The 24,775-nt window shown below is 48.3% G+C and overlaps 1 protein-coding gene across 7 annotated transcripts in view; it reads right to left on the bottom strand.

Annotated features, from left to right (window-relative positions):
- The window catches only part of LOC139535652 (calcium-dependent secretion activator 1), a 192,408-nt gene that overhangs the window by 106,912 nt on the left and 60,721 nt on the right, over positions 1-24,775 (bottom strand). For all 7 annotated transcript variants that reach the window (XM_071335273.1, XM_071335275.1, XM_071335276.1 and 4 more), the window contains exons 4-6: positions 5,179-5,259; positions 4,587-4,820; positions 3,172-3,293 (exon numbers count right to left, since the gene is read on the bottom strand). In XM_071335273.1, the coding sequence (XP_071191374.1) occupies positions 3,172-3,293; positions 4,587-4,820; positions 5,179-5,259 (437 nt within the window). The remainder of the gene's footprint in view (positions 1-3,171; positions 3,294-4,586; positions 4,821-5,178; positions 5,260-24,775) is intronic.

Here is a 24,775-nt window from a genome sequence, read left to right as displayed (position 1 = left end):
TATGTCTTGTGTTACATTTTTTGTTAATGTTGTATTATCATTGTTTGTCCATTTATAAGAAATGTCAAAGTTTATATAGTGATGAACAGTATGGGGTTAATGTTCAACAGAGGGGACTGTTGGGTTCTGAGAATATGAAATATACTTATTCATGTCACTGAGGGAGAGAGGTTAATGTATAATGTTTACATTATGTCAGAATATGTTATTGTTAGCCATCAGGGATCCTAAGGGAGGGATCCTCTGGGAGGAGAAGAGACACAGTCTGGTACCAGTCACCATGACAGCCGTGAGTTGGGGAGGAGTGAGCACTTTGGGACAGAAGTCAGGTCAGATGAAGTGAGGAAGAACAGATATCACTAAGGTTCTCTGTCAAGCAACAGAGATACATTGGCTGTTCAGATGTGCAGGAGGAGACTCAGCAGAGGAGAAATAGTTTAATATCAGTGCTTGTGTGAATATGTCTTGGTCGGTTCAGCTGTTCGATCCTTTGGCAGGAATAAACTTGGTTTAAAAGCTTTCATAATGTCCGTTGAGTTCTAACTCTGATATTTAGAACCTAACATTCCTATGCAAAGTTCAACAAGAGACTGGCCATCTGTGCATCATGGAAGAGAAGGAATGAATCCCTTTTTTAAATGTACTCAGTGTTCCGTTATCCATGGCTGTCTGACCGAGATACTGTATCTAGCACAAATAAACTATCCTCTGTTTCAGGAACAATTGAGGTTGAACTAAAGTTTACACTGATCCACTCACAGATCCCATCTGAGCTTTCCACTGTGAGGAAGCAGGGCCTAAAAAAGCCCCATCTCTTTCTCACACACACACACACACACACACACTTGTTTTACTATGCGTGTAGGAACAATAAATGTATTCCCATTTAAAATCCTAAATCCTTAACCTAGCCCTAACCCTAACCTTTTTATTTGTTTTATTTTTAAATTTTACCCGCAATTTTGATCTTGTTTCATCACTGCAACTCCCCAACAGGCTTGGGACGCGAAGGTCGAGCCATGCCTCCTCCAAAACATGACCCGCAAAACCGCGCTTCTTAACACCCGCCCGCTTAACCCGGAAGCCAGCCGCACCAATGTGTCAGAGGAAAAACCGTTCAACTGACGACTGAGGTCAGCCTGCAGGAGTCACTAGAGCGTGAAGAGCCAAGTAAAGCCCCCCGGCCTAACCCGGACGACGCCAGGCAAATTGTGCGCCACCCTGTGGGACTCCCGATCACAGCCAGTTGTGACACAGCACGGGATCAAACCCAGATCTGTAGTGACGCCTCTAGCACTGCGATGCAGTGCCTTAGACCGCTGCGCCACTTGGGAGGCCTCAAACCTTAATTCTAACCCTAACCCATAAGCTTGGACACAGAGTTTGATGTCAATGATGGGCACAGCTGCATCCCTTGCCAAAGTCTAGACTGTAGACAATAACTGCTCTCTATCTCTGTGCACTCAGGGCATAGAGACTGATAAAACTCTGACAGTAACAGATGACAAAGACCCACTGGGCCACATATTTCACACTAGGGTGTGTTACAGTAACAGCGTGACCCTAAAACTACAATCAACCAGCAACATCTGTTCACTCAGAACAAGGCCCTCTTCAAGATGAACACTTCTGAATGAGTATTGATGGCTAGGGTACAGGGTTACTGTTACAAACTGTTTTAGCTACTATAGCTCTAGCATAGGACATACCATCCTGCTGTTCAAATCAGAGGGAGGGGAAGAGAGGAAATAGACTAAAAACAGAAAGTATGTCGGAAAGATAATGGAGCAAATACATTTTTTAAATAATATAATCTTTGAGCTCTAATAATCACCAAAAATAAAGCTAGACAGTCAGGGAGAATATACAATACCAAAAACAATTCATTCATTTTGAGTATCAATTTTATTATGTTTGAGCAAAATAATACAGCATAAGCCATGGCAAAATGTGCAGAATTACGGGAAATCAGCTTCAAAACAGCAAAAATGTCTCTCAGCTCCATGGAGAAATTTGTAGAATGAAACATTTTTGCCGCGCTCTCATTGCCACTCCCCCTGCCACACCCACTACCTAAGCCCCTTTTTGATCCCAAAAAACCCTGGAGAGGACGGCAGAGAGAAGGGGGGGGAGGAGAAGGACGGCAGAGAGAAGAGGGGAGGAGGAGAAGGACGGCAGAGAGAAGAGGGGAGGAGGAGAAGGACGGCAGAGAGAAGAGGGAAGGAGGAGAAGGACGGCAGAGAGAAGAGGGAAGGAGGAGAAGGACGGCAGAGAGAAGAGGGGAGGAGGAGAAGGACGGCAGAGAGAAGAGGGGAGGAGGAGAAGGACGGCAGAGAGAAGGAGGAGAAGGACGGCAGAGAGAAGAGGGAAGGAGAAGGACGGCAGAGAGAAGAGGGAAGGAGAAGAAGGACGGCAGAGAGAAGAGGGGAGGAGGAGAAGGACGGCAGAGAGAAGAGGGGAGGAGGAGAAGGACGGCAGAGAGAAGAGGGGAGGAGGAGAAGGACGGCAGAGAGAAGGAGGAGAAGGACGGCAGAGAGAAGAGGGAAGGAGAAGGACGGCAGAGAGAAGAGGGGAGGAGAAGGACGGAAGAGTGGTGATGAGCCCTGCATTATATATGAGGAAATAATTCCCTCTACTGACAATGATGAATTCATCATCTATATCAGGAAGAGATATGGATTACTTACTCATCTCTGATACTCTACATACATCTGAGTATCCTTTAATTAAAGCAAAGCAAATGTCTCAACACATCCACACGTCCCACCTCAGTCACCTGCTAGAGTACACAAGCAGTGTCGCAAGGTGCATGTTGGGTAATCAGTACGGCTCAGCGTCTACAACCTTGTTATCTGTGCCCTGATCACACTCGCACAGGCAATATCATTACCACATCATGCTGTGCAGCTATGGCCAGAACATGAGGCCACCCAACGAGGACTCAAGACTTAGTGCTCATATTAACACAATCTGTATCAGGTGCTGATAAATCTAAATGCAGTTATGTAGTTCCTAACCTGATTAGCTAACATGACTTTGTTTAGATTAAAAAAACTATTAGAATGCACTGAACTTACTACCCAGTTACTAGGTATTTATTCATAAATAACACTGTAATGTCATGTATGTGCACAGCATATGTGCATGTGTGTGTGTGCGTGTCACACTCACGTTGGTTTGGAGGCCTCGGCCTGGTCAGTCTGGAGCTTATGCCCCCCCTCCACCTCCATGGTGCAGTAGACGATCCGATTGGGCGCCAGCGACTTTAACCCCTGAACCTCCACAATCACCACCTGAGAGAAAACACACCACCACGCCGATCAAACACCTACAAACTAGTTTCAGACACAAACACAAAATTACATTTTACAGTTAGAGCACTGTTAAATACACTGATACTACTATAAAGAAACATCTTCCTTGGTTTTTCACAGACATGGGCCGCCCAGATCAGCTCAGCCTCTCTGATCTACAGCCATGTCCCCTGAGACCAGCAGAATAGGGAGTGTAAAACATTACGACTGCTGCAACAAAACCTTCTGAGGTATACGAGAGAGGAGGGACTATGTCCCATGGGACATTACTCATCAGAGCCTACAGTGCCTTCAGAAAGTATTCATACCACTTGACTTATAGTAGTCCACATTTTATTGTGTTACAGCCTGAATTCAAAATGGATTAAATTGATAATTTCTCACCCATCTACACACAATAACCTATAATGACAAAGTGCTTAGCTCTATTACGTTTATTTTTATCCTCAAAAACTCCCTAGTCCTTGCTGATGACAAGCATACCCAAAACATGATGCAGCCACCACCATCCTTGAATATTGAAGAGTGGTACTCAGTGATGTGTTGTGTTCAATTTGCTCCAAACATAACACTTTTGTATTCAGGACATAACGTTAATTTCTTTGCAACATTCTTTGCAGTTTTACTTTAGTGCTTTTATTGCAAACAGGATGCATGTTTAGGAATATTTTTGTTCTGTACAGGCTTCCTTCATTTCATTCTGTCATTTAGATTAGTATGGTAGAGTAACTGCAGTACAATGTTGATCCTCAGTTTTCTCCTGTCACAGCCATTAAACTCTGTAACTGTTTCAAAGTCACCATTGGCCTCATGGTGAAATCCCTGAGCGGTTTCCTTCCTGAGTTAGGAAGGACACCTGTATCTTTGTAGTGACTGGGTGTATTGATACACCACCCAAAGTGTAATTAATAACTTCACCATGCTCAAAGGAAAATTCAATGTCTGTCTACATTTTTTTTACCCATCTACCAATAGGTGCCTTTCTTTGCGAGGCGTTGGAAAAACTGCCTGGTCTTTGTGATCTGTGAATCTGAGTTTGAAATTCACTGCTCGATTGAGGGACCTTACAGATATTTATGTGTGTCATTCAAAAATCCCGTTAAACACAATTATTGTACAGAGTCCATGCAACTTATTATGTGACGTGTTAAACACATTTTTACTCCTGAACTTATTTATGCTTGACATAACAAACGGGTTGAACATTTATTGACTCAAGACATTTCTGTGTCTCAGGCAGGCTGTGTGAGCTGCAGTGTTAACCAACCATACCTCCAGAGTGAAGGAGAGCACCACATCAGACTTGGACAGCGTGTTCTCGTCCTCCTGGCCCATGTCTATGATGGAGGTGTTGTGCCCTCGTTTGAGCTTCTGCAGTTTGAACTCTCCTCCCTTGGACACCGGCATGCTCTCCAGGTTAGCCATTAGCAGGTTCACTGAGGATCTCAGCTCCTCTATGAACATGGCCTCCATCTCTTTGGACACAAACTTGGGAAACTTGCCGCCCTGTTAGACAGACGCACGCAGGCATACACACAGGGTCGTACACACGCAGGCACACGATCACACACACGTCCATAGTGAAGTCTACAACCATAAAGGGTACAGGTTTTTTTAAAGAGAATGTTTATTCATGCGTACTCCTGCCCTGAGTCTACCTCTGCTTTTACATTATTGAGGCTGTTTTGCTCATGTGAGGGCCTATGGTTCAGAACACACACATACTGTAGTACCTCTACTACTTAGTGTATAGGCCTTAGGCCTACTGCCTTCTACAGTATATGTTACAGCTCTGGTGAGGTGATTTAAGAGGGGTGGGTTGGTGTCTAATTCTCTACTTTACTTTCAGGTAGTGGTGTCTTACCCTGGCGATCTGATCAGCCATCTGCAGTCGTCCATCCAGTTCTCTCCTGATCTGTGCAGCCTGCTCGTCTGGGTTATCAAGCTGGAAACAAACACAATGAGAGAAGATTTCCTCATGACATAAGCCTGACATACAGTGTTTACTATCGCCTTAGAGGGGACAAAAGCCTGACATATAGCCTTTAAAATCCCCTTAGAGGTGACATAGGCCTTAAACACAGCCTCCATTACTAGCCTTAGTGATGCCAATGACCATAGACTAATGGTGATGACATAGTATTACCTTTAGTTCTTACAGTATATTATAATCGTCATCCTTGGAAATGATTTTCAAAAGGATCATTGTCTGTAGTAATGTATGAATGTATCAACATGCAAAGACTTGCACCGTACTTGTAAACCCCACTAAAGTGATGAGCTGGAATCAATATCATTTCCATTTGAATTCCATCACCTCCCCTCCATTGGGAAAGATGATCGATATTCAATCACTGTCAAATTATTGTGTTCCTATGTTAAAGGGGGAATCAGCAGTTGAAACAATAAAGCGTACTCCAATGTTTCGGTAAAAAGCTGAGGAATGGGGCTGGAGAAATACAACCACTTTCAAGTTCAAAAACAGAGCTATGGATGCAAGGACTGACCATCCATGCTATCAAAATGATAGTTTAACATTTTTTGAAGCCATATCGTGTTTGTTTAGTCCCGTGTGGCTCAGTTGGTAAAGCATGTCGCTTCTAACGCCAAGGTTATGGGGAACCAGTATGAAAATGTATGCACTCATGACTGTAAGTCACTCTTGTCTGCTAAATGACTCAAATGTAATGTAAAATGTTTACATTCACTTTTTTTTACAAACATTGGAGTAAAACAAGTTATATTTTGGGTTCTGATGGGGTATGACAGTTGAACTCAGCTCATGATGCATTTATAAGTTATCTTCAAGAAACAACGGTTACATATCATTAATATAGTCCAACAATGGATGTAGCAATTGCAGATTGCCCCTTTAATGATGCTTGTTTACAGCCCTGGTTCAGTTCTATGAATTCGTTCATTTACTATACTGTTACGGTAGTCGTAATCCTCCTCCTCGGACGAGGAGAGGCGAGACGGATCAGACCAAAATGCGGAGTGGTTGGTTTCCATGGTAATTTAATAACAAAAAATAAACCATATACGATACAAAATACAAAATGAAACTACCGTCAAACAGTCCCGTGAGGCACGAACACTGACACGAGATACACAAGATACAAACACACACGTGAACCCCGGCTGCCTAAGTATGATTCTCAATCAGGGACAACGATCTACAGCTGCCTCTGATTGAGAATCATACCCGGCCGAACACAAACATCCCCACATAGAAAATGACACAGACAACCCACCCCAACTCACGCCCTGACCAACTAAATAATACAAACACAACAGAAAACAGGTCAGGAAACGTGACAGAACCCCCCCCCCCTTAAGGTGCGAACTCCGGGCGCACCAGCACAAAGTCTAGGGGAGGGTCTGGGTGGGCGTCTGTCCACGGTGGCGGCTCTGGTCGTGGTCCCCACCCCACCATAGTCAACCCCCGCTTCCGTGGCCTCCTCCCAATGGCCACCCTCCATGTCAATCCCACTATACCAAAGGGCAGCAACGGACTGAGGGGTAGCACCGGACTGAGGGGTAGCACCGGACTGAGGGGTAGCACCGGACTGAGGGGCAGCACCGGACTGAGGGGCAGCACCGGACTGAGGGGCAGCACCGGACTGAGGGGCGGATCCTGGCTGGCCGGCTCTGGCGGATCCTGGCTGGCGGAAGGCTCTGGCTGATCCTGGCTGGCGGAAGGCTCTGGCTGATCCTGGCTGGCGGAAGGCTCTGGCTGATCCTGGCTGGCGGAAGGCTCTGGCTGATCCTGGCTGGCGGAAGGCTCTGGCTGATCCTGGCTGGACGGCTCTGGCTGGTCCTGGCTGGACGGCTCTGGCTGGTCCTGGCTGGACGGCTCTGGCTGGTCCTGGCTGGACGGCTCTGGCTGGTCCTGGCTGGACGGCTCTGGCGGATCCTGGCTGGACGGCTCTGGACAGACGGACAGCGCTGGGCAGGCAGACAGTTCAGACAGCGCTGGGAAAGCAGGCAGTTCATACTCAGGCTGTGCTGGAGAGGAGGAAGGCTCTGACAGCGCTGGACAGGTGGAAGCAGCTGGAGAGAGAACCCGGAGAGACAGCCTGGTGCGGGGGGCTGCCACCGGAGGACTGGTACGTGGAGGTGGCACCGGGTATACCGGACCGTGAAGGAGGACACGCGCTCTTGAGCACCGAGCCTCCCCAACCCTACCAGGTTGAATGGTCCCCGTAGCCCGGCCAGTGCGGCAAGGTGGAATAGCCCGCACTGGGCCATGCTGGCGAACCGGGGACACCATCTGTAAGGCTGGTGCCATGTACGCCGGCCCGAGGAGAAGGACTGGAGGCCAGATATGTTGGGCCGGCTTCATGACACCCGGCTCGATGCCCAACCTAGCCCAGCCAGTGCGGCAAGGTGGAATAGCCCGCACTGGACTAAGCACGCGTACTGGGGACACCGTGCGCTTTACCACATAACACGGTGTCTGACCAGTACGACGCTCTCTCACTCCACGGTAAGCACGGGGAGTTGGCTCAGGTATCCTACCCGGCTTTGCCACACTCCGCGTGTGCCCCCCCCAAGACATTTTTGGGTCTGACTCTCGGGCTCCCAACCGCGTCGCCGCGCTGCCTCCTCATACCAGCGCCTCTCTGCCTTCGCTGCCTCCAACTCCGCCTTGGGACGGCGATATTCCCCTGGCTGAGTCCAGGGTCCTTTGCCGTCCAGAATTTCTTCCCAAGTCCAGGAGTCTTGGGTTTTCTCCCGCTGCTGTTTCCGCCCTTCTCCACTCCGCTTGGTCCGTTGGTGGTGGGTGTTTCTGTTACGGTAGTCGTAATCCTCCTCCTCGGACGAGGAGAGGCGAGACGGATCAGACCAAAATGCGGAGTGGTTGGTTTCCATGGTAATTTAATAACAAAAAATAAACCATATACGATACAAAATACAAAATGAAACTACCGTCAAACAGTCCCGTGAGGCACGAACACTGACACGAGATACACAAGATACAAACACACACGTGAACCCCGGCTGCCTAAGTATGATTCTCAATCAGGGACAACGATCTACAGCTGCCTCTGATTGAGAATCATACCCGGCCGAACACAAACATCCCCACATAGAAAATGACACAGACAACCCACCCCAACTCACGCCCTGACCAACTAAATAATACAAACACAACAGAAAACAGGTCAGGAAACGTGACAGAACCCCCCCCCCTTAAGGTGCGAACTCCGGGCGCACCAGCACAAAGTCTAGGGGAGGGTCTGGGTGGGCGTCTGTCCACGGTGGCGGCTCTGGCACTGGTCGTGGTCCCCACCCCACCATAGTCAACCCCCGCTTCCGTGGCCTCCTCCCAATGGCCACCCTCCATGTCAATCCCACTATACCAAAGGGCAGCAACGGACTGAGGGGTAGCACCGGACTGAGGGGTAGCACCGGACTGAGGGGTAGCACCGGACTGAGGGGCAGCACCGGACTGAGGGGCAGCACCGGACTGAGGGGCAGCACCGGACTGAGGGGCGGATCCTGGCTGGCCGGCTCTGGCGGATCCTGGCTGGCGGAAGGCTCTGGCTGATCCTGGCTGGCGGAAGGCTCTGGCTGATCCTGGCTGGCGGAAGGCTCTGGCTGATCCTGGCTGGCGGAAGGCTCTGGCTGATCCTGGCTGGCGGAAGGCTCTGGCTGGACGGCTCTGGCTGGCGGAAGGCTCTGGCTGGACGGCTCTGGCTGGTCCTGGCTGGACGGCTCTGGCTGGTCCTGGCTGGACGGCTCTGGCTGGTCCTGGCTGGACGGCTCTGGCTGGTCCTGGCTGGACGGCTCTGGCTGGTCCTGGCTGGACGGCTCTGGCTGGTCCTGGCTGGACGGCTCTGGCTGGTCCTGGCTGGACGGCTCTGACTGGTCCTGGCTGGACGGCTCTGGCGGGTCCTGGCTGGACGGCTCTGGCTGGTCCTGGCTGGACGGCTCTGGCTGGTCCTGGCTGGACGGCTCTGGCTGGTCCTGGCTGGACGGCTCTGGCTGGTCCTGGCTGGACGGCTCTGGCTGGTCCTGGCTGGACGGCTCTGACTGGTCCTGGCTGGACGGCTCTGGCGGGTCCTGGCTGGACGGCTCTGGCTGGTCCTGGCTGGACGGCTCTGGCTGGTCCTGGCTGGACGGCTCTGGCTGGTCCTGGCTGGACGGCTCTGGCTGGTCCTGGCTGGACGGCTCTGACTGGTCCTGGCTGGACGGCTCTGGCGGATCCTGGCTGGACGGCTCTGGACAGACGGACAGCGCTGGGCAGGCAGACAGTTCAGACAGCGCTGGGAAAGCAGGCAGTTCATACTCAGGCTGCGCTGGAGAGGAGGAAGGCTCTGACAGCGCTGGACAGGTGGAAGCAGCTGGAGAGAGAACCCGGAGAGACAGCCTGGTGCGGGGGGCTGCCACCGGAGGACTGGTACGTGGAGGTGGCACCGGGTATACCGGACCGTGAAGGAGGACACGCGCTCTTGAGCACCGAGCCTCCCCAACCCTACCAGGTTGAATGGTCCCCGTAGCCCGGCCAGTGCGGCAAGGTGGAATAGCCCGCACTGGGCCATGCTGGCGAACCGGGGACACCATCTGTAAGGCTGGTGCCATGTACGCCGGCCCGAGGAGAAGGACTGGAGGCCAGATATGTTGGGCCGGCTTCATGACACCCGGCTCGATGCCCAACCTAGCCCAGCCAGTGCGGCAAGGTGGAATAGCCCGCACTGGACTAAGCACGCGTACTGGGGACACCGTGCGCTTTACCACATAACACGGTGTCTGACCAGTACGACGCTCTCTCACTCCACGGTAAGCACGGGGAGTTGGCTCAGGTATCCTACCCGGCTTTGCCACACTCCGCGTGTGCCCCCCCCAAGAAATTTTTGGGTCTGACTCTCGGGCTCCCAACCGCGTCGCCGCGCTGCCTCCTCATACCAGCGCCTCTCTACCTTCGCTGCCTCCAACTCCGCCTTGGGACGGCGATATTCCCCTGGCTGAGTCCAGGGTCCTTTGCCGTCCAGAATTTCTTCCCAAGTCCAGGAGTCTTGGGTTTTCTCCCGCTGCTGTTTCCGCCCTTCTCCACTCCGCTTGGTCCGTTGGTGGTGGGTGTTTCTGTTACGGTAGTCGTAATCCTCCTCCTCGGACGAGGAGAGGCGAGACGGATCAGACCAAAATGCGGAGTGGTTGGTTTCCATGGTAATTTAATAACAAAAAATAAACCATATACGATACAAAATACAAAATGAAACTACCGTCAAACAGTCCCGTGAGGCACGAACACTGACACGAGATACACAAGATACAAACACACACGTGAACCCCGGCTGCCTAAGTATGATTCTCAATCAGGGACAACGATCTACAGCTGCCTCTGATTGAGAATCATACCCGGCCGAACACAAACATCCCCACATAGAAAATGACACAGACAACCCACCCCAACTCACGCCCTGACCAACTAAATAATACAAACACAACAGAAAACAGGTCAGGAAACGTGACAGAACCCCCCCCCCTTAAGGTGCGAACTCCGGGCGCACCAGCACAAAGTCTAGGGGAGGGTCTGGGTGGGCGTCTGTCCACGGTGGCGGCTCTGGCACTGGTCGTGGTCCCCACCCCACCATAGTCAACCCCCGCTTCCGTGGCCTCCTCCCAATGGCCACCCTCCATGTCAATCCCACTATACCAAAGGGCAGCAACGGACTGAGGGGTAGCACCGGACTGAGGGGTAGCACCGGACTGAGGGGTAGCACCGGACTGAGGGGCAGCACCGGACTGAGGGGCAGCACCGGACTGAGGGGCAGCACCGGACTGAGGGGCGGATCCTGGCTGGCCGGCTCTGGCGGATCCTGGCTGGCGGAAGGCTCTGGCTGATCCTGGCTGGCGGAAGGCTCTGGCTGATCCTGGCTGGACGGCTCTGACTGGTCCTGGCTGGACGGCTCTGGCGGATCCTGGCTGGACGGCTCTGGACAGACGGACAGCGCTGGGCAGGCAGACAGTTCAGACAGCGCTGGGAAAGCAGGCAGTTCATACTCAGGCTGCGCTGGAGAGGAGGAAGGCTCTGACAGCGCTGGACAGGTGGAAGCAGCTGGAGAGAGAACCCGGAGAGACAGCCTGGTGCGGGGGGCTGCCACCGGAGGACTGGTACGTGGAGGTGGCACCGGGTATACCGGACCGTGAAGGAGGACACGCGCTCTTGAGCACCGAGCCTCCCCAACCCTACCAGGTTGAATGGTCCCCGTAGCCCGGCCAGTGCGGCAAGGTGGAATAGCCCGCACTGGGCCATGCTGGCGAACCGGGGACACCATCTGTAAGGCTGGTGCCATGTACGCCGGCCCGAGGAGAAGGACTGGAGGCCAGATATGTTGGGCCGGCTTCATGACACCCGGCTCGATGCCCAACCTAGCCCAGCCAGTGCGGCAAGGTGGAATAGCCCGCACTGGACTAAGCACGCGTACTGGGGACACCGTGCGCTTTACCACATAACACGGTGTCTGACCAGTACGACGCTCTCTCACTCCACGGTATGCACGGGGAGTTGGCTCAGGTATCCTACCCGGCTTTGCCACACTCCGCGTGTGCCCCCCCCAAGAAATTTTTGGGTCTGACTCTCGGGCTCCCAACCGCGTCGCCGCGCTGCCTCCTCATACCAGCGCCTCTCTGCCTTCGCTGCCTCCAACTCCGCCTTGGGACGGCGATATTCCCCTGGCTGAGTCCAGGGTCCTTTGCCGTCCAGAATTTCTTCCCAAGTCCAGGAGTCTTGGGTTTTCTCCCGCTGCTGTTTCCGCCCTTCTCCACTCCGCTTGGTCCGTTGGTGGTGGGTGTTTCTGTTACGGTAGTCGTAATCCTCCTCCTCGGACGAGGAGAGGCGAGACGGATCAGACCAAAATGCGGAGTGGTTGGTTTCCATGGTAATTTAATAACAAAAAATAAACCATATACGATACAAAATACAAAATGAAACTACCGTCAAACAGTCCCGTGAGGCACGAACACTGACACGAGATACAAACACCCACGTGAACCCCGGCTGCCTAAGTATGATTCTCAATCAGGGACAACGATCTACAGCTGCCTCTGATTGAGAATCATACCCGGCCGAACACAAACATCCCCACATAGAAAATGACACAGACAACCCACCCCAACTCACGCCCTGACCAACTAAATAATACACAACAGAGAACAGGTCAGGAAACGTGACATATACACTGAGTGTACAGAACATTAGGAACAACTGCTCTTTCCATGACATAGAATAACCAGGTGAATCCAGGTAAAATGGGCAAGACAAAACATTTAAGTGCCTTTGAACGGGCTATGGTAGTAGGTGCCAGGCGCACCGGTTTGAGTGTGTCAAGAACTGCAACGCTGCTGGGTTTTTCACGCTCAACCATTTCCCGTGTGTATCAAGAATGGTCCACCACCCAAAGGACATCAAGCCAACTTGACACAACTGTGGGAAGCATTGGAGTGAACATGGGCCAGCATCCCTGTGGAACGCTTTCGACACCTTTGAGCGCAAAAAGGGGTGCAACGCAATATTAGGAAGGTGTTCCTAATGTTTTGTACATTCAGTGTACATCTGAGTAGATTTCATCAGATGTATGTGGGCAGTATAGACTCTTTCCCCAGATTGAAGAGCAGAGGTGTGTCTGAGCTGGTGAGAAAGGGATAGTCATCGGTGGTCAGGGAGCCTGCAGTATAATAGCAGACAAACACATCTGTCACAGCCACTCCTTCAGCGCCTGAGGATGGAGGAGCAAATTACTGCAGAGATGGTTTCTAGCATTGTGTGTACTGGCAGGACCACAAATACTGAGGTACATGTAAGAGATAGACGCTCTGTACATTATCTTGGAAATAATGGAGGACATGTCATAACAGTCAACAGCTGCATGTGTTTGTTTAAGCTGTCTGTTAGTGACATTGATTTGGATACATCCATAAGAAGGAGCTGATGATGCGTGATTTCATTTGGCATAAAAAAAGTTGCTGTCTGGTTAGGACACTGTTCATTACCGTAGAGGAGGTTGCATTGTATATCAAACACGAGGCTAGAAGCTAGCTAAATAGTTTGTTGCTAGCAAATCTGTCAATATGACAACTGAGGTCAACAATACCAGTTGCTGAAAACAGCTGGTCAAATGAGAACATGTGGGAGGATGACAGCATAGCACCATTTGCGTCATGACTGCAACGTTGACAGACCGGAGACATTCATGCTCATTACTCACCACATTCCCACTCTAGAATGCGTTTCTAGCCAATCAGAAATGAGCATGGAACAATGCCGTGGTATAAGACATATACCACAACACATACGTGTTCAAGACCACATGTGCATCACCACACACACACACAGATATGCAACAAGATCTCTATAGCGTATGCTAATATAATCCCCCAGTCTGTTCAGAGGCATTGTTGGGGCTCTTCAAGTGGGATGGGCAGAACACACACACACACACACACACAATGTACAGTACTAGTATCCGTGTGTGTGTTGGCCAGTAAGCCATCTGCACAGGAGCAGGCCTGGAATGTCTCCCTTCTTGTCTCCAGCTGGTGTCTACAGAACTGTCGTACACACCAACCATTTCTTCTACACTCCCTGTAGATAATACACGCACAAACACACACAGTCCAACGAACGAGCACACACAGAATAGCAGAAAGCTAATTTCAACACCCAAAAGGCCAGACACACCCGAATTCCCAGGGTTGGCATTCCCCTCTGGCAGAGAGTTGTATGCCTGTGCCAAGCAGGTGCCCTGTCCACTAGAGTATCTCTGCCCACGCTCCACCCTCTGACGGGGCACTGAGGCATTCTTCACAGCAACACTCAGAGAGGGATGAGAAACAAGGGAGAAGGTGGATGAGAATAAGACTACAGAGTTGTCATAACACACACACACAGACACTCAGACAGAGATACTTTTCTGCATTACACCAGAACAGTAATGAGAAAGAGATATCCCTGTCATAATAGAATCAGATCTGATGTAAGCAAGGCCAACCATAATTAGATTCATTAAATCTGCTTAATCTCCACTGGCCAAAAACTGTGTGCCTGATTGCCACACCATATGTACTGTATCTGACAGTGTTTATCAGTGTGTGTTTGAGAGTATTGTGATAGTATGATTGTGTCTGGAATAAATGCACGCTCTCCCATGCCCATCCGTCTCGACAGTCTCCCTGTCTAGAATACAACTCTTCAACATGACTTCTCCTTATCCCCTCCCTCTGTAGCCTCCAGGAAGACCGGGAACCCAGCTTAGTTTAATGATACAGATGTCAGGATGAAGATTAGGAGATTTGCCACCATGCATTGTGTGTGTGTGTCTGTGTGTGTAGGGGGGTATTGGTGAATCAAAAGGTGATGTCTCTCTCCATTCTCTCAATTTCTGTTTTTCATTCTCTGAATTATAGCACAAAATGTCCCTGTTCTCTCCCTCTCTCCAAAAGACTACCTATACAGTATATATATATATATATATATTTCTCTCTGTGTCTTCTACCTTCCCTCTCCCTGTCTCTGTGTTACCCTCTCAGCCCTCTCTTGCCATTGATTTTTCTTACTGCTGCATTAATATGTTGCTGAACACCCACCCCTGCTGCTACCACCAACTCAAATCAAAGTTTATTTGTCACGTGCGCCGAATACAACAGGTGTAGACCTTACAGTGAAATGCTTACTTACAGACCCTAACCAACAGTGCGATTTTTAAGTAAAAAAATAAGTATTAGGTGAACAATAGATACGTAAAGAAATAATACAACAGTAAAAAGACAGTGAAAAATAACAGTAGCAAGTCTATATACAGGCCCCGGTTAGTCGGGCCAATTGAGGTAGTATGTACATGTAGGTATGGTCAAAGTGACTATGCATATATGATAAACAGAGAGTAGCAGCAGCGTAAAAGAGGGGTTGGGGGGACAACGCAAATAGTCTGGGTAGCCATTTGATTACTTGTTCAGGAGTCATATGGCTTGGGGGTAAAACTGTTAAGAAGCCTTTTGGTCCTAGACTTGGTGCTCCGGTACTGCTTGCCATGCGGTAGGAGAGAGAACATTCTATGACTGAGGTGTGTGGGGTCTTTGACAATTTTTAGGGCCTTCCTCTGACGAGATCCTGGACGGCAGGCAGCTTAGCCCCAGTGATGTACTGGGCCGTACACACTACCCTCTGTAGTGCCTTGCGGTCGGAGGCCGAGCAGTTGCCATACCAGGCAGTGATGCAACCAGTAAGGATGCTCTTGATGTTGCAGCTGTAGAACCTTTTGAAGATCTGAGGACCCATGCCAAATCTTTTTAGTTTCCTGATGGGGAATAGGCTTTGTCGTGCCCTCTTCACAACTGTCTTGGTGTGGTTGGACCATTCTAGTTTGTTGGTGATGTGGACATGAAGGAACTTGAAGCTCTCAACCTGCTCCACTACAGGCCCGTCGATGAGAATGGGGGCATGCTCGGTCCTCCTTTTCATGTAGTCCACAATCATCTCCTTTGTCTTGATTATGTTGAGGGATAGGTTGTTATTCTGGCACCACCCGGCCAGGTCTCTGACCTCCTCCCTATAGGCTATCAGGCCTACCACAAGCTTACATTCCTGTAGTGTTTGAGAGAGAACACACACACACACACGGCTTGGCTTTGGCAGCCGACAGACACACAGTCAAGTATGTATGGGATGTGTGTGGGGTCAAAATGGGGCCAATCTGTCCTCTTTACATTATAGGATGAGATTCCAAAGTAATTAATCCAATCGCATCGCTAAAGTCTCAATCCCGGCCAGCGATCAAAGCCCTAAAGCCCAAAGCTCTACCTCAAACGTAAGTGTCCCCTACAGAGTGGCAAGACGAGTCATTGTCACACCCTGACCTGAGATATCTGTTTTTTTAATATTTTGGTTAGGTCAGGGTGTGACTAGGGTGGATACGCTAGTTTTTGTATTGTCTAGGGGTTTTGTATTTTCTAGGGGTTTTGTATGTCTAGGGGTTTTGTAGGTCTAGGTATTTGTATGTTTATGGTGGCCTGATATGGTTCCCAATCAGAGGCAGCTGTTTATCGTTGTCTCTGATTGGGGATCATATTTAGGTAGCCATTTCCCTTTGGTGTTTGTGGGTTCTGTCTATGTGTAGTTGCCTGTCAGCACTCGTTTTGTATAGCTTCACGTGTCGTTTTGTTATTTTGGTTAGTTTGTTCAGTGTTCATTCTTAATATATTAAAGAATGTACGTATACCACGCTGCGCCTTGGTCCGATTCATACGACGAACGTGACAGAAGAACCCACCATAAATGGACCAAGCAGTGTGTTCAGGAGGAATGGACCTGGGAGGAGATTTTGGATGGAGCAGGACCCTGGATGCAGGCTGGGGAGTATCGCCTTCCGAAGGAGGAAATAGAGGCAGCAAAAGTGGAACGGCGATATTACGAGGAGTTATATCAACGAGGTAGGCCACAGAAACCCCAAGAACATGGAGCAGTCCGCACATAGAGCAGTCGGCGGAGCCGAGGTGCGAACCAGAGCCAGTCAGGGAGTCAAATGAGGAGTTCGACGCAAGATTCCGGAGAGAGGTGCTAGCATTGAGAGCGCTGCAGAGCGGGCGTGCTGAGGTGCGTGTCATTAGCCCGATGTCACCTGTACCGGTCCCACGCATCAGGTCTCCAGTGCGCATTCATAGCACAGTGTGTCCTGTGCTAGCTTCCCGCACTTGCCGGGCTCAAGTGAGCATCCAGCCAGGACGCATTGTGCCAGCTCTACGCTCCAGATCTCCAGTGCGCCTCCACAGTCCAGTACGTCCTGTTCCTGCTCTCCACACTCGCCCTGAGGTGCGTGTCCTCAGCCCGGTACCACCAGTTCCCGGCACCACGCATCAGGCTTCCAGTGCGCTTTCAGAGTCCGGAGCTTCTGGCGACAGTTCCCAGTCCGGAGCTTCCGGCGACAGTACCCAGTCCGGAGCTTCCGGCGACAGTACCCAGTCCGGAGCTTCCGGCGACAGTTCCCAGTCCGGAGCTTCCGGCGACGGGCCACAGTACGGAACATCCACCGACGGTCCACAGTCCGGAGCCTCCGGCGATGATCCCCGGTCCGGTTCTACAAAGGCGGAGGGATCAGCGTAAAGAGGGGGGGGGGGGGGGGCCTGAGAGATCTCTGTTTTCTTTATATTTTGGTTAGGTCAGGGTGTGACTAGGGTGGAAACGCTAGTTTTTGTATTGTCTAGGGGTTTTGTATTGTCTAGGGGTTTTGTATGTCTAGGGGTTTTGTATGTCTAGGGGTTTTGTATGTCTAGGGGTTTTGTATGTCTAGGGGTTTTGTATGTCTAGGGGTTTTGTATGTCTAGGGTTTTGTATGTCTAGGGGTTTTGTATGTATAGGGTTTTGTATGTTTATGGTGGCCTGATATGGTTCCCAATCAGAGGCAGCTGTTTATTGTTGTCTCTGATTGGGGATCATATTTAGGTAGCCATTTCCCTTTGGTGTTTGTGGGTTCTGTCTATGTGTAGTTGCCTTTCAGCACTCGTTTTGTATAGCTTCACGTGTCGTTTTGTTATTTTGGTTAGTTTGTTCAGTGTTCCTTCTTTTTATAATAAAGAATGTAGGTATTCCACGCTGCGCCTTGGTCCGATTCATACGACGAATGTGAGTCATCTCATTTGACACACTGCCTAACAGTATATTGTGTTACATGCCCGCTTAATTTAGTAGATCCCACATCCCCACTGGGTGAGGCACTGATGATCCCTGTCTGTGTGTGCCTGCCTGTCAGTCAGTCAGTGGCCGTGTCTGAATACCCATACTTGCGTCCCAAATAGTAGGCCTTTCGAGTATGTGAAAATCGGGTCAACTTTAAATGCCCAGATGTCATACTATTTTGGGCTTTAACAAGAGCTGATCAATTAGATTTGGGGATGCGCTACAGAAATCAACAAACAACGGGAAACAACGCAATCTCGCATGATGCATTCTCAGTATGCGAAAATCGAGTATGGTTTAAATGAAGGAATGTTATACTCATTTCGGCTCTTCATCTAGTAGAATTGGATGCACACTTTTCCACAATGCAAAAGATGGGAAAGGTGATGGAAAGATGGAAAAGGTGGGTTGCAAGTGATAGACCCTTGTTCTCTTCAAGTAGCCAAACAACAAAACGAGGGTACTTAATTGGGAAGATACCGAATAGCGAAGCTTCTGCGGTGGTGTTCAAATGTAGGCTAAGTCATCTTTGTTCTCATTAAAATGATCACATCTTTGAAAACAGAAGTCTTTTTTTTTGTTACAGCACTTTTGTTTCACTAATAAATATGTCGAAATTGAACCAAACATGTTTCTGTTTTCAGTCCTTTTTAAATAGGATAGATGGGCTGTATGGGCTTCTGTAACGACGACGCTGGGAGACAGGAAGCAAGTGCAGGTAGTGAGTATAATAATAAACGTAACAGAGCACACCGCAAGACACAAGTGTAACGTATGGACATGGAACAACATTAATACTGCCTGGGGAATAGACCTAAGGGAGTGGCAGATATAGGGGAGGTAATGAGAGAGGAAATGGAGTCCAGGTGAGCCTAATCATGAGGAGTAGACCGCGTAATAATTGATGCCAGGTGCGCGTAATGATGGTTGCCAGGACCGGTGGTTAGTAAACCGGCGATGTCGAACACCGGAGAGGAGAAGCGGGAGTAGACTTAACAGCTACAGTATAGGTCCAATGTGATAGTCTGCCTATAACCATTCCTATTCTATTCAAAGTTTAGAGTAATTAATCAAATTGGAACTGAGCTATTATCAGGTTGGTTAATGCGATGCATTTCTGTTGAATTTGGAAAAATCCACCTGCACTCGGCCTCGCCTTCCCTACTCAGCCAGTCAGGAGCTGTGGCATACTGCATACTTTTTACTAAACGGTACATGCTAAATAGTATGCGACGATGCGTACATCGTATGCAGTTTAAGTATGTAGTACGCTAGTATGGATATTCAGACACAGCCAGCCAGCCAGTCAGTCTGTGTCTGTGATCTGTAGTATCAATTTTCATCATGGCAATCGATGGCAATCGATAGTGTATTCTGTCCACTGAGTAGCATGATGAACTATCTATCTTTTTCAATCACTCACTAGAGCGTGGAGCCTGAGTCTGAGGCACCGGTCACTCCATCATTAAGCACTCCAGGCAGCAGATAACTCATCCTTAAGTGAAAACATTCATGGGGGTGAACAGCTATAGCGTAACCACAGGCAGAGTGAGGCAGGGCTGGGAGGGTTGAGGATAAGGGTCAGGGAGACATTCCCTCTGAAACTCACTTGTCCACCACCACGCTCCGTAAAATGAATATTTTGGCCACATATCAGGATCGTAGGGTTGATTGAGTTTAGATCCCAGTTCAGTACCACTGGCTTGATTGAGTTTAGGGTCAAGTATGGTACTGTCTGATACCGTTGTCAAGGCTACAGTCCTCCTAATCTGCTTGTTCCCTTCTGTTTTCCACTTTTTAAAGAAAAACACAAGCATACACACACACATTTGTTTTAATATCATTGTGGGGACCAAACAATTGATTCCCATTCAAAATCCTATTTTCCCTAACCCTTAACCTAACCCTAACCCCAAACCCTAAACCTTATTGTAATGCTAACCCCTAAGCCTAAAATAGCCTTTTTCCTTGTGAGGACCGATGAATGTCCCCACATCCACTTATCCAAATTGTCCTTGTTTTACTATCCTTGTGAGGAATTCTGGTCCCCACAAGGATAGTAAAACCAAACACACAAAAACACACACACACACAGCTCTGCCAAGGTAAATTTTTCAGAGTGCATAAGTGTCTGATCAATGTTTAATCCTATGTACAGAGAACTCCGGGCACACTTCCACTTTGATACTACAGTGCTTTCCTGTGTAACGAGATACAGTGCACGAGGCTTCAGGCTCTTTTGTAGATCAACTCTCTACAGAGGAGATTAAATGTCATAACACACAGGTGTTCAGCTACTGGGGGTTTTGGCCAGAGGTAACGGACTAAAGGATGGGTTTGCAGGATTTTGTGATTCACTACATACTATCTCCTCTACCTATTCCAAACAGGCTCCTCTCGTCTCCTCTCCTTTGCTCTCCTCTCCGCAGTCTTTTAATTGTTTAAATAAATTGCAATCCCCTCCGATTGATAGATTCAAAGTCAAACTCTGATATGTGATTAGGGGAAAACCTTTCCGGTCTGTCTGGTTTAATATATACAGGATGACAACAGCTGACAGTGGAGGAGGGGGAGAGGGGAAAGAAAGGTAGCCATGTTTACTGTCACCATGGTAGCACAAATGAGCAGACAAAGGGCATGGTGTGTGTGTGTGTGACTGACGGCAGAAAGGTTCCACAAACAAATAAACACACACACACACACACACACACACAGTGAGCATAGCAACACACCATACAGACTACACCAAAACAAAAGTCCAGCATTGAGATCTACTTCAAAGCTTTCAGACAGACATCTGTTTGCAGTACAATAGCAGCAAGGTCTTTGATGAAAATTGAGGATATATTACTTCCCCATTCTGTAATAGCAGCAAATGTATGCATAGAACGGAGGGCTTTCAAATCGTTGTGTTGATGGCCTTGTTTATGATACAAAAAATATAGGAGTCTTTTCTTTGGGTTTGATCTCTCTCATCCATATTCAATGAGGTGTACAGTAAGTGACTTGACAGAGTAAAAGGTTTTATACAACTAACACAGAGAACAAAAGACTCATTGATGACGGCTGTTGTTTTTCTGTTCTACCTGAACTGGAAAATATATGATAAAAGGGACTTCTGACAGACTTCTAAAACATTGTGTGCTCAAGTAGGCAATTTTTTCGGGAAAAAATACGACTGTTTGCATTGACGCTTTTATGTTGTTTAATACTTAAAGACATGATCCGGAACTTTGGCAACTAGTAAGTATTTTTGAAACCTCCCGCTTCGGGCTGGATGTGTCTGTCACGCTCGTCGTAATGTGGAAGAGAGGAGGACCAAGGCGCAGCGTGAAGTGAATACATTCTTCTATTTATTTAAGAAGAAACACTAACCAAACTAATACAAACAACAAAACGAACGTGACGCTATATATAACAGTGCAGACTCAGGCAACTAACACATAGACAATCACCCACCCCCACAATGACAAAACAGGCTACCTAAATATGGTTCCCAATCTGAGACAAACGACTAACACCTGCCTCTGATTGAGAACCATATCAGGCCAAACACAGAAACAGACAAACTAGACATACAACATAGAATGCCCACTCAGATCACACCCTGACCAAACAAAACATATAAACATACAAAGCAAACTATGGTCAGGGCGTGACAGTGTCAATCTGTAGTTCATACACGTCTATGATCAGAATTACAGCCTTATTTTAATTAGCCACGAAATCCATTTTCCCTACATTTTCCCCCCACGTGGGTCAGCCCCCTAGCAATTCAAGTTTCAGCCAATGAATGTTAGCCCCTCGCCATTTGAGTGACAACTAGCAAGATGCACACACAGCAAATCGAGAGAGGGAACCACTTTTGGCTTGTGAGCTCTACTTTCAGAACTAATAAAGATTACAAAAGTACCAGAGAATCTCTTTAACTGATTCTACAAGATTAACGGAGAGTGTTTATATAGGGCATATGTATCCTTGAAGTTAGAGAGGTAGACCAATGGTCAGAATGTTAACAGACAATGGCAAGAGGGAGATGAACTGGCAACCAGAAGGTGTGTGTTTGTGTTGTGGGATTGTGTTCTGGGAGCAGAGATCAAGGCAAATTATCCGCCTCACTAGAGCTGGATTCTCCAGAGCTTTTGTATTGATAGATTGTAAATTACTGTTTTATATTCTTACTGTTTTATATCATCTTAGTATGAATAGATTTTTTATATAGCCTTAGAAATCAAAATTAGTGTAAGGTTCAAGCTCTTTGTATGAGAAGTGTAATTATTTAGTGGACTGCAGTGGACTGTGAGAATGAGTACTCCCAATAACTAAAGACCTCTCCTGACTGATAAGATGTCCTGTGATACGCACGGAGGAACATGGAGAAACCTTTTTCCAACTGTGTGATGGAAAAGTACTGAACTACATCTTTGTGGAAGGGAGGGGGTGAGAGCTGGCGCCAACAGAGATGGTATGAAGATGGCGCCGACAGAGATGGTTGCCTCGATTTGCGTTCTTAGGAAACTATGCAGTATTTTGTTTTTTTATGTATTATTTCTTACATTGTTAACCCAGGAAATCTTAAGTCTTATTACATACAGCCGGGAGGAACTATTGGATATAAGACCAACGTCAACTTACCAACATTATGACCAGGAATACGACTTTCCCGAAGCGGATCATCTGTTCGGACCACCACCCAGGACAATGGATCTGATGCCAGTAAGCGACCCAAAACAACGGCGCTGCAGAAGCGGTCTTCTGGTTAGGCTCCGTAGACAGGCACATCGCTCACCGCTCCCGAGTATACTACTCGCCAATGTCCAGTCTCTAGACAGCAAGGTAGATGAAATTCGAGCAAGGGGTGCCTTCCAGAGAGACATCAGAGATAGTAACATTCTCTGTTTCACGGAAACATGGCTCACTCGGGATATGTTATCAGAGTCGGTACAGAAACAAACATCTCTCTGGTAAGAAGAAGGTCAAGGGAGTATGCCTTATGATTAACGAGTCGTGGTGTAATCATAACAACATACAGGAACTCAAGTCCTTTTGTTCACCTGACATAGAATTCCTTACAATCAAATGCCGACCGCGTTATCTACCAAGAGAATTCTCTTCGATTATAATCACAGCTGTGTATATCCCCCCCAAGCAGACACCGTTGACTGCCCTGAAAGAACTTCACTGGACTCTATGTAAACTGGAAACCATATATCCTGAGGCTGCATTTATTGTAGCTGGGGATTTTGACAAAGCCAATCTGAAAACAAGTCTCGGGCTGGCAGCATTCTGGATTATTGCTACTCTAACTTCCGCAATGCATACAAATCCCTCCCCCGCCCTCCTTTCGACAAATCTGACCATGACTCCATTTTGTTGCTCCCAGCCTATAGACAGAAACTACAATAGGAAACGCCCGTGCTCAGGTCTGTTCAACGCTGGTCCGACCAATCGGATTCCATGCTTCAAGGTTGCTTCGAACACATGAACTGGGATATGTTCCGGATAGCCACAGACAACAACATTGATGTATACGCGGACTCGGTGAGCGAGTTTATTAGCAAGTGCATCGGTGATGTTGTACCCACGGTAACTATTAAAACCTTCCCCAACCAGAAACCGTGGATTGATGGCAGCATTCGCGCAAAACTAAAAGCGCGAAGCACTGCTTTTAATCATGGCAAGGCGACCGGAAACCTGAACGAATACAGACAGTGTGGCTACTCAACAGCTCAGACACGAGACGTAATGTGGCAGGGTCTACAGTCAATCACGGATTACAAAAAGAAAACCAGCCCCGTCGCGGACACGGGGAAACTTCATTGCTCGCTTTGAAGACAATACAGTGCCACTGACATGGCCCGCTACCAAAACCTGTGGGCTCTCCTTCACCGCGGCCAACGTGAGTAAAACATTTAAACATGTTAACTTCTTATGGCCGGGGGGCAGTATTGAGTAGCTTGGATGAATAAGGTGCCCAGAGTAAACTGCCTGCTACTCAGGCCCAGAAGCTAAGATATGCATATTATTCGTAGATTTGGATAGAAAACACTTAAGTTTCTAAAACTGTTTGAATGATGTCTGTGAGTATAACAGAACTCATATGGCAGGCAAAACCTGAGAAAAAATCCAACCAGGAAGTGGGAAATCTGAGGTTTGTAGTTTTTCAACTCTTTGCCTATCCAAGATAGTGTAAATTTGGTCCGATTGCACTTCCTAAGGCTTCCACTAGATGTCAACAGTCTTTAGAATCTTGTTTGAGGCTTCTACTGTGAAGGGGGAGAGAATGAGAGCTGTTTCAACCAGAGGTCTGGCAGAATGCCATGAGCTCAGTCTCGCGCGCGCCCGTGAGAGTTAGCTGCGTTCCATTGCATTTCTAAAGACAAAGGAATTCTCCGGTTGAAACATTATTGAAGATTTATGTTAAAAACATCCTAAAGGTTGATTCTATACATCGTTTGACATGTTTCTACGAACTGTAACGGAACTTTTTGACTTTCCGTCTGGACCTAGTGCTCGCGCCTCATGAATTTGGATTTGTGAACTAAACGCGCGAACAAAAAGGAGGTATTTGGACATAAATGATGGACTTTATCGAACAAAACAAACATTTATTGTGGAACTGGGATTCCTGGGAGTGCATTCTGATGAAGATCATCAAAGGTAAGTGAATATTTATAATACTATTTCTGACTTCTGTTGACTCCACAACATGGCGGGTACCTGTATGGCTTGTTTTTGTGTCTGAGCGCCGTACTCAGATTATTGCATGGTGTGCTTTTTCCGT

Source organism: Salvelinus alpinus, chromosome 12 (assembly GCF_045679555.1).
Source record: "Salvelinus alpinus chromosome 12, SLU_Salpinus.1, whole genome shotgun sequence".
NCBI lineage: Eukaryota > Metazoa > Chordata > Actinopteri > Salmoniformes > Salmonidae > Salvelinus > Salvelinus alpinus.
Note: the sequence above shows the minus strand (reverse complement) of the source record. Positions and strands in the feature narration are given on the sequence as shown.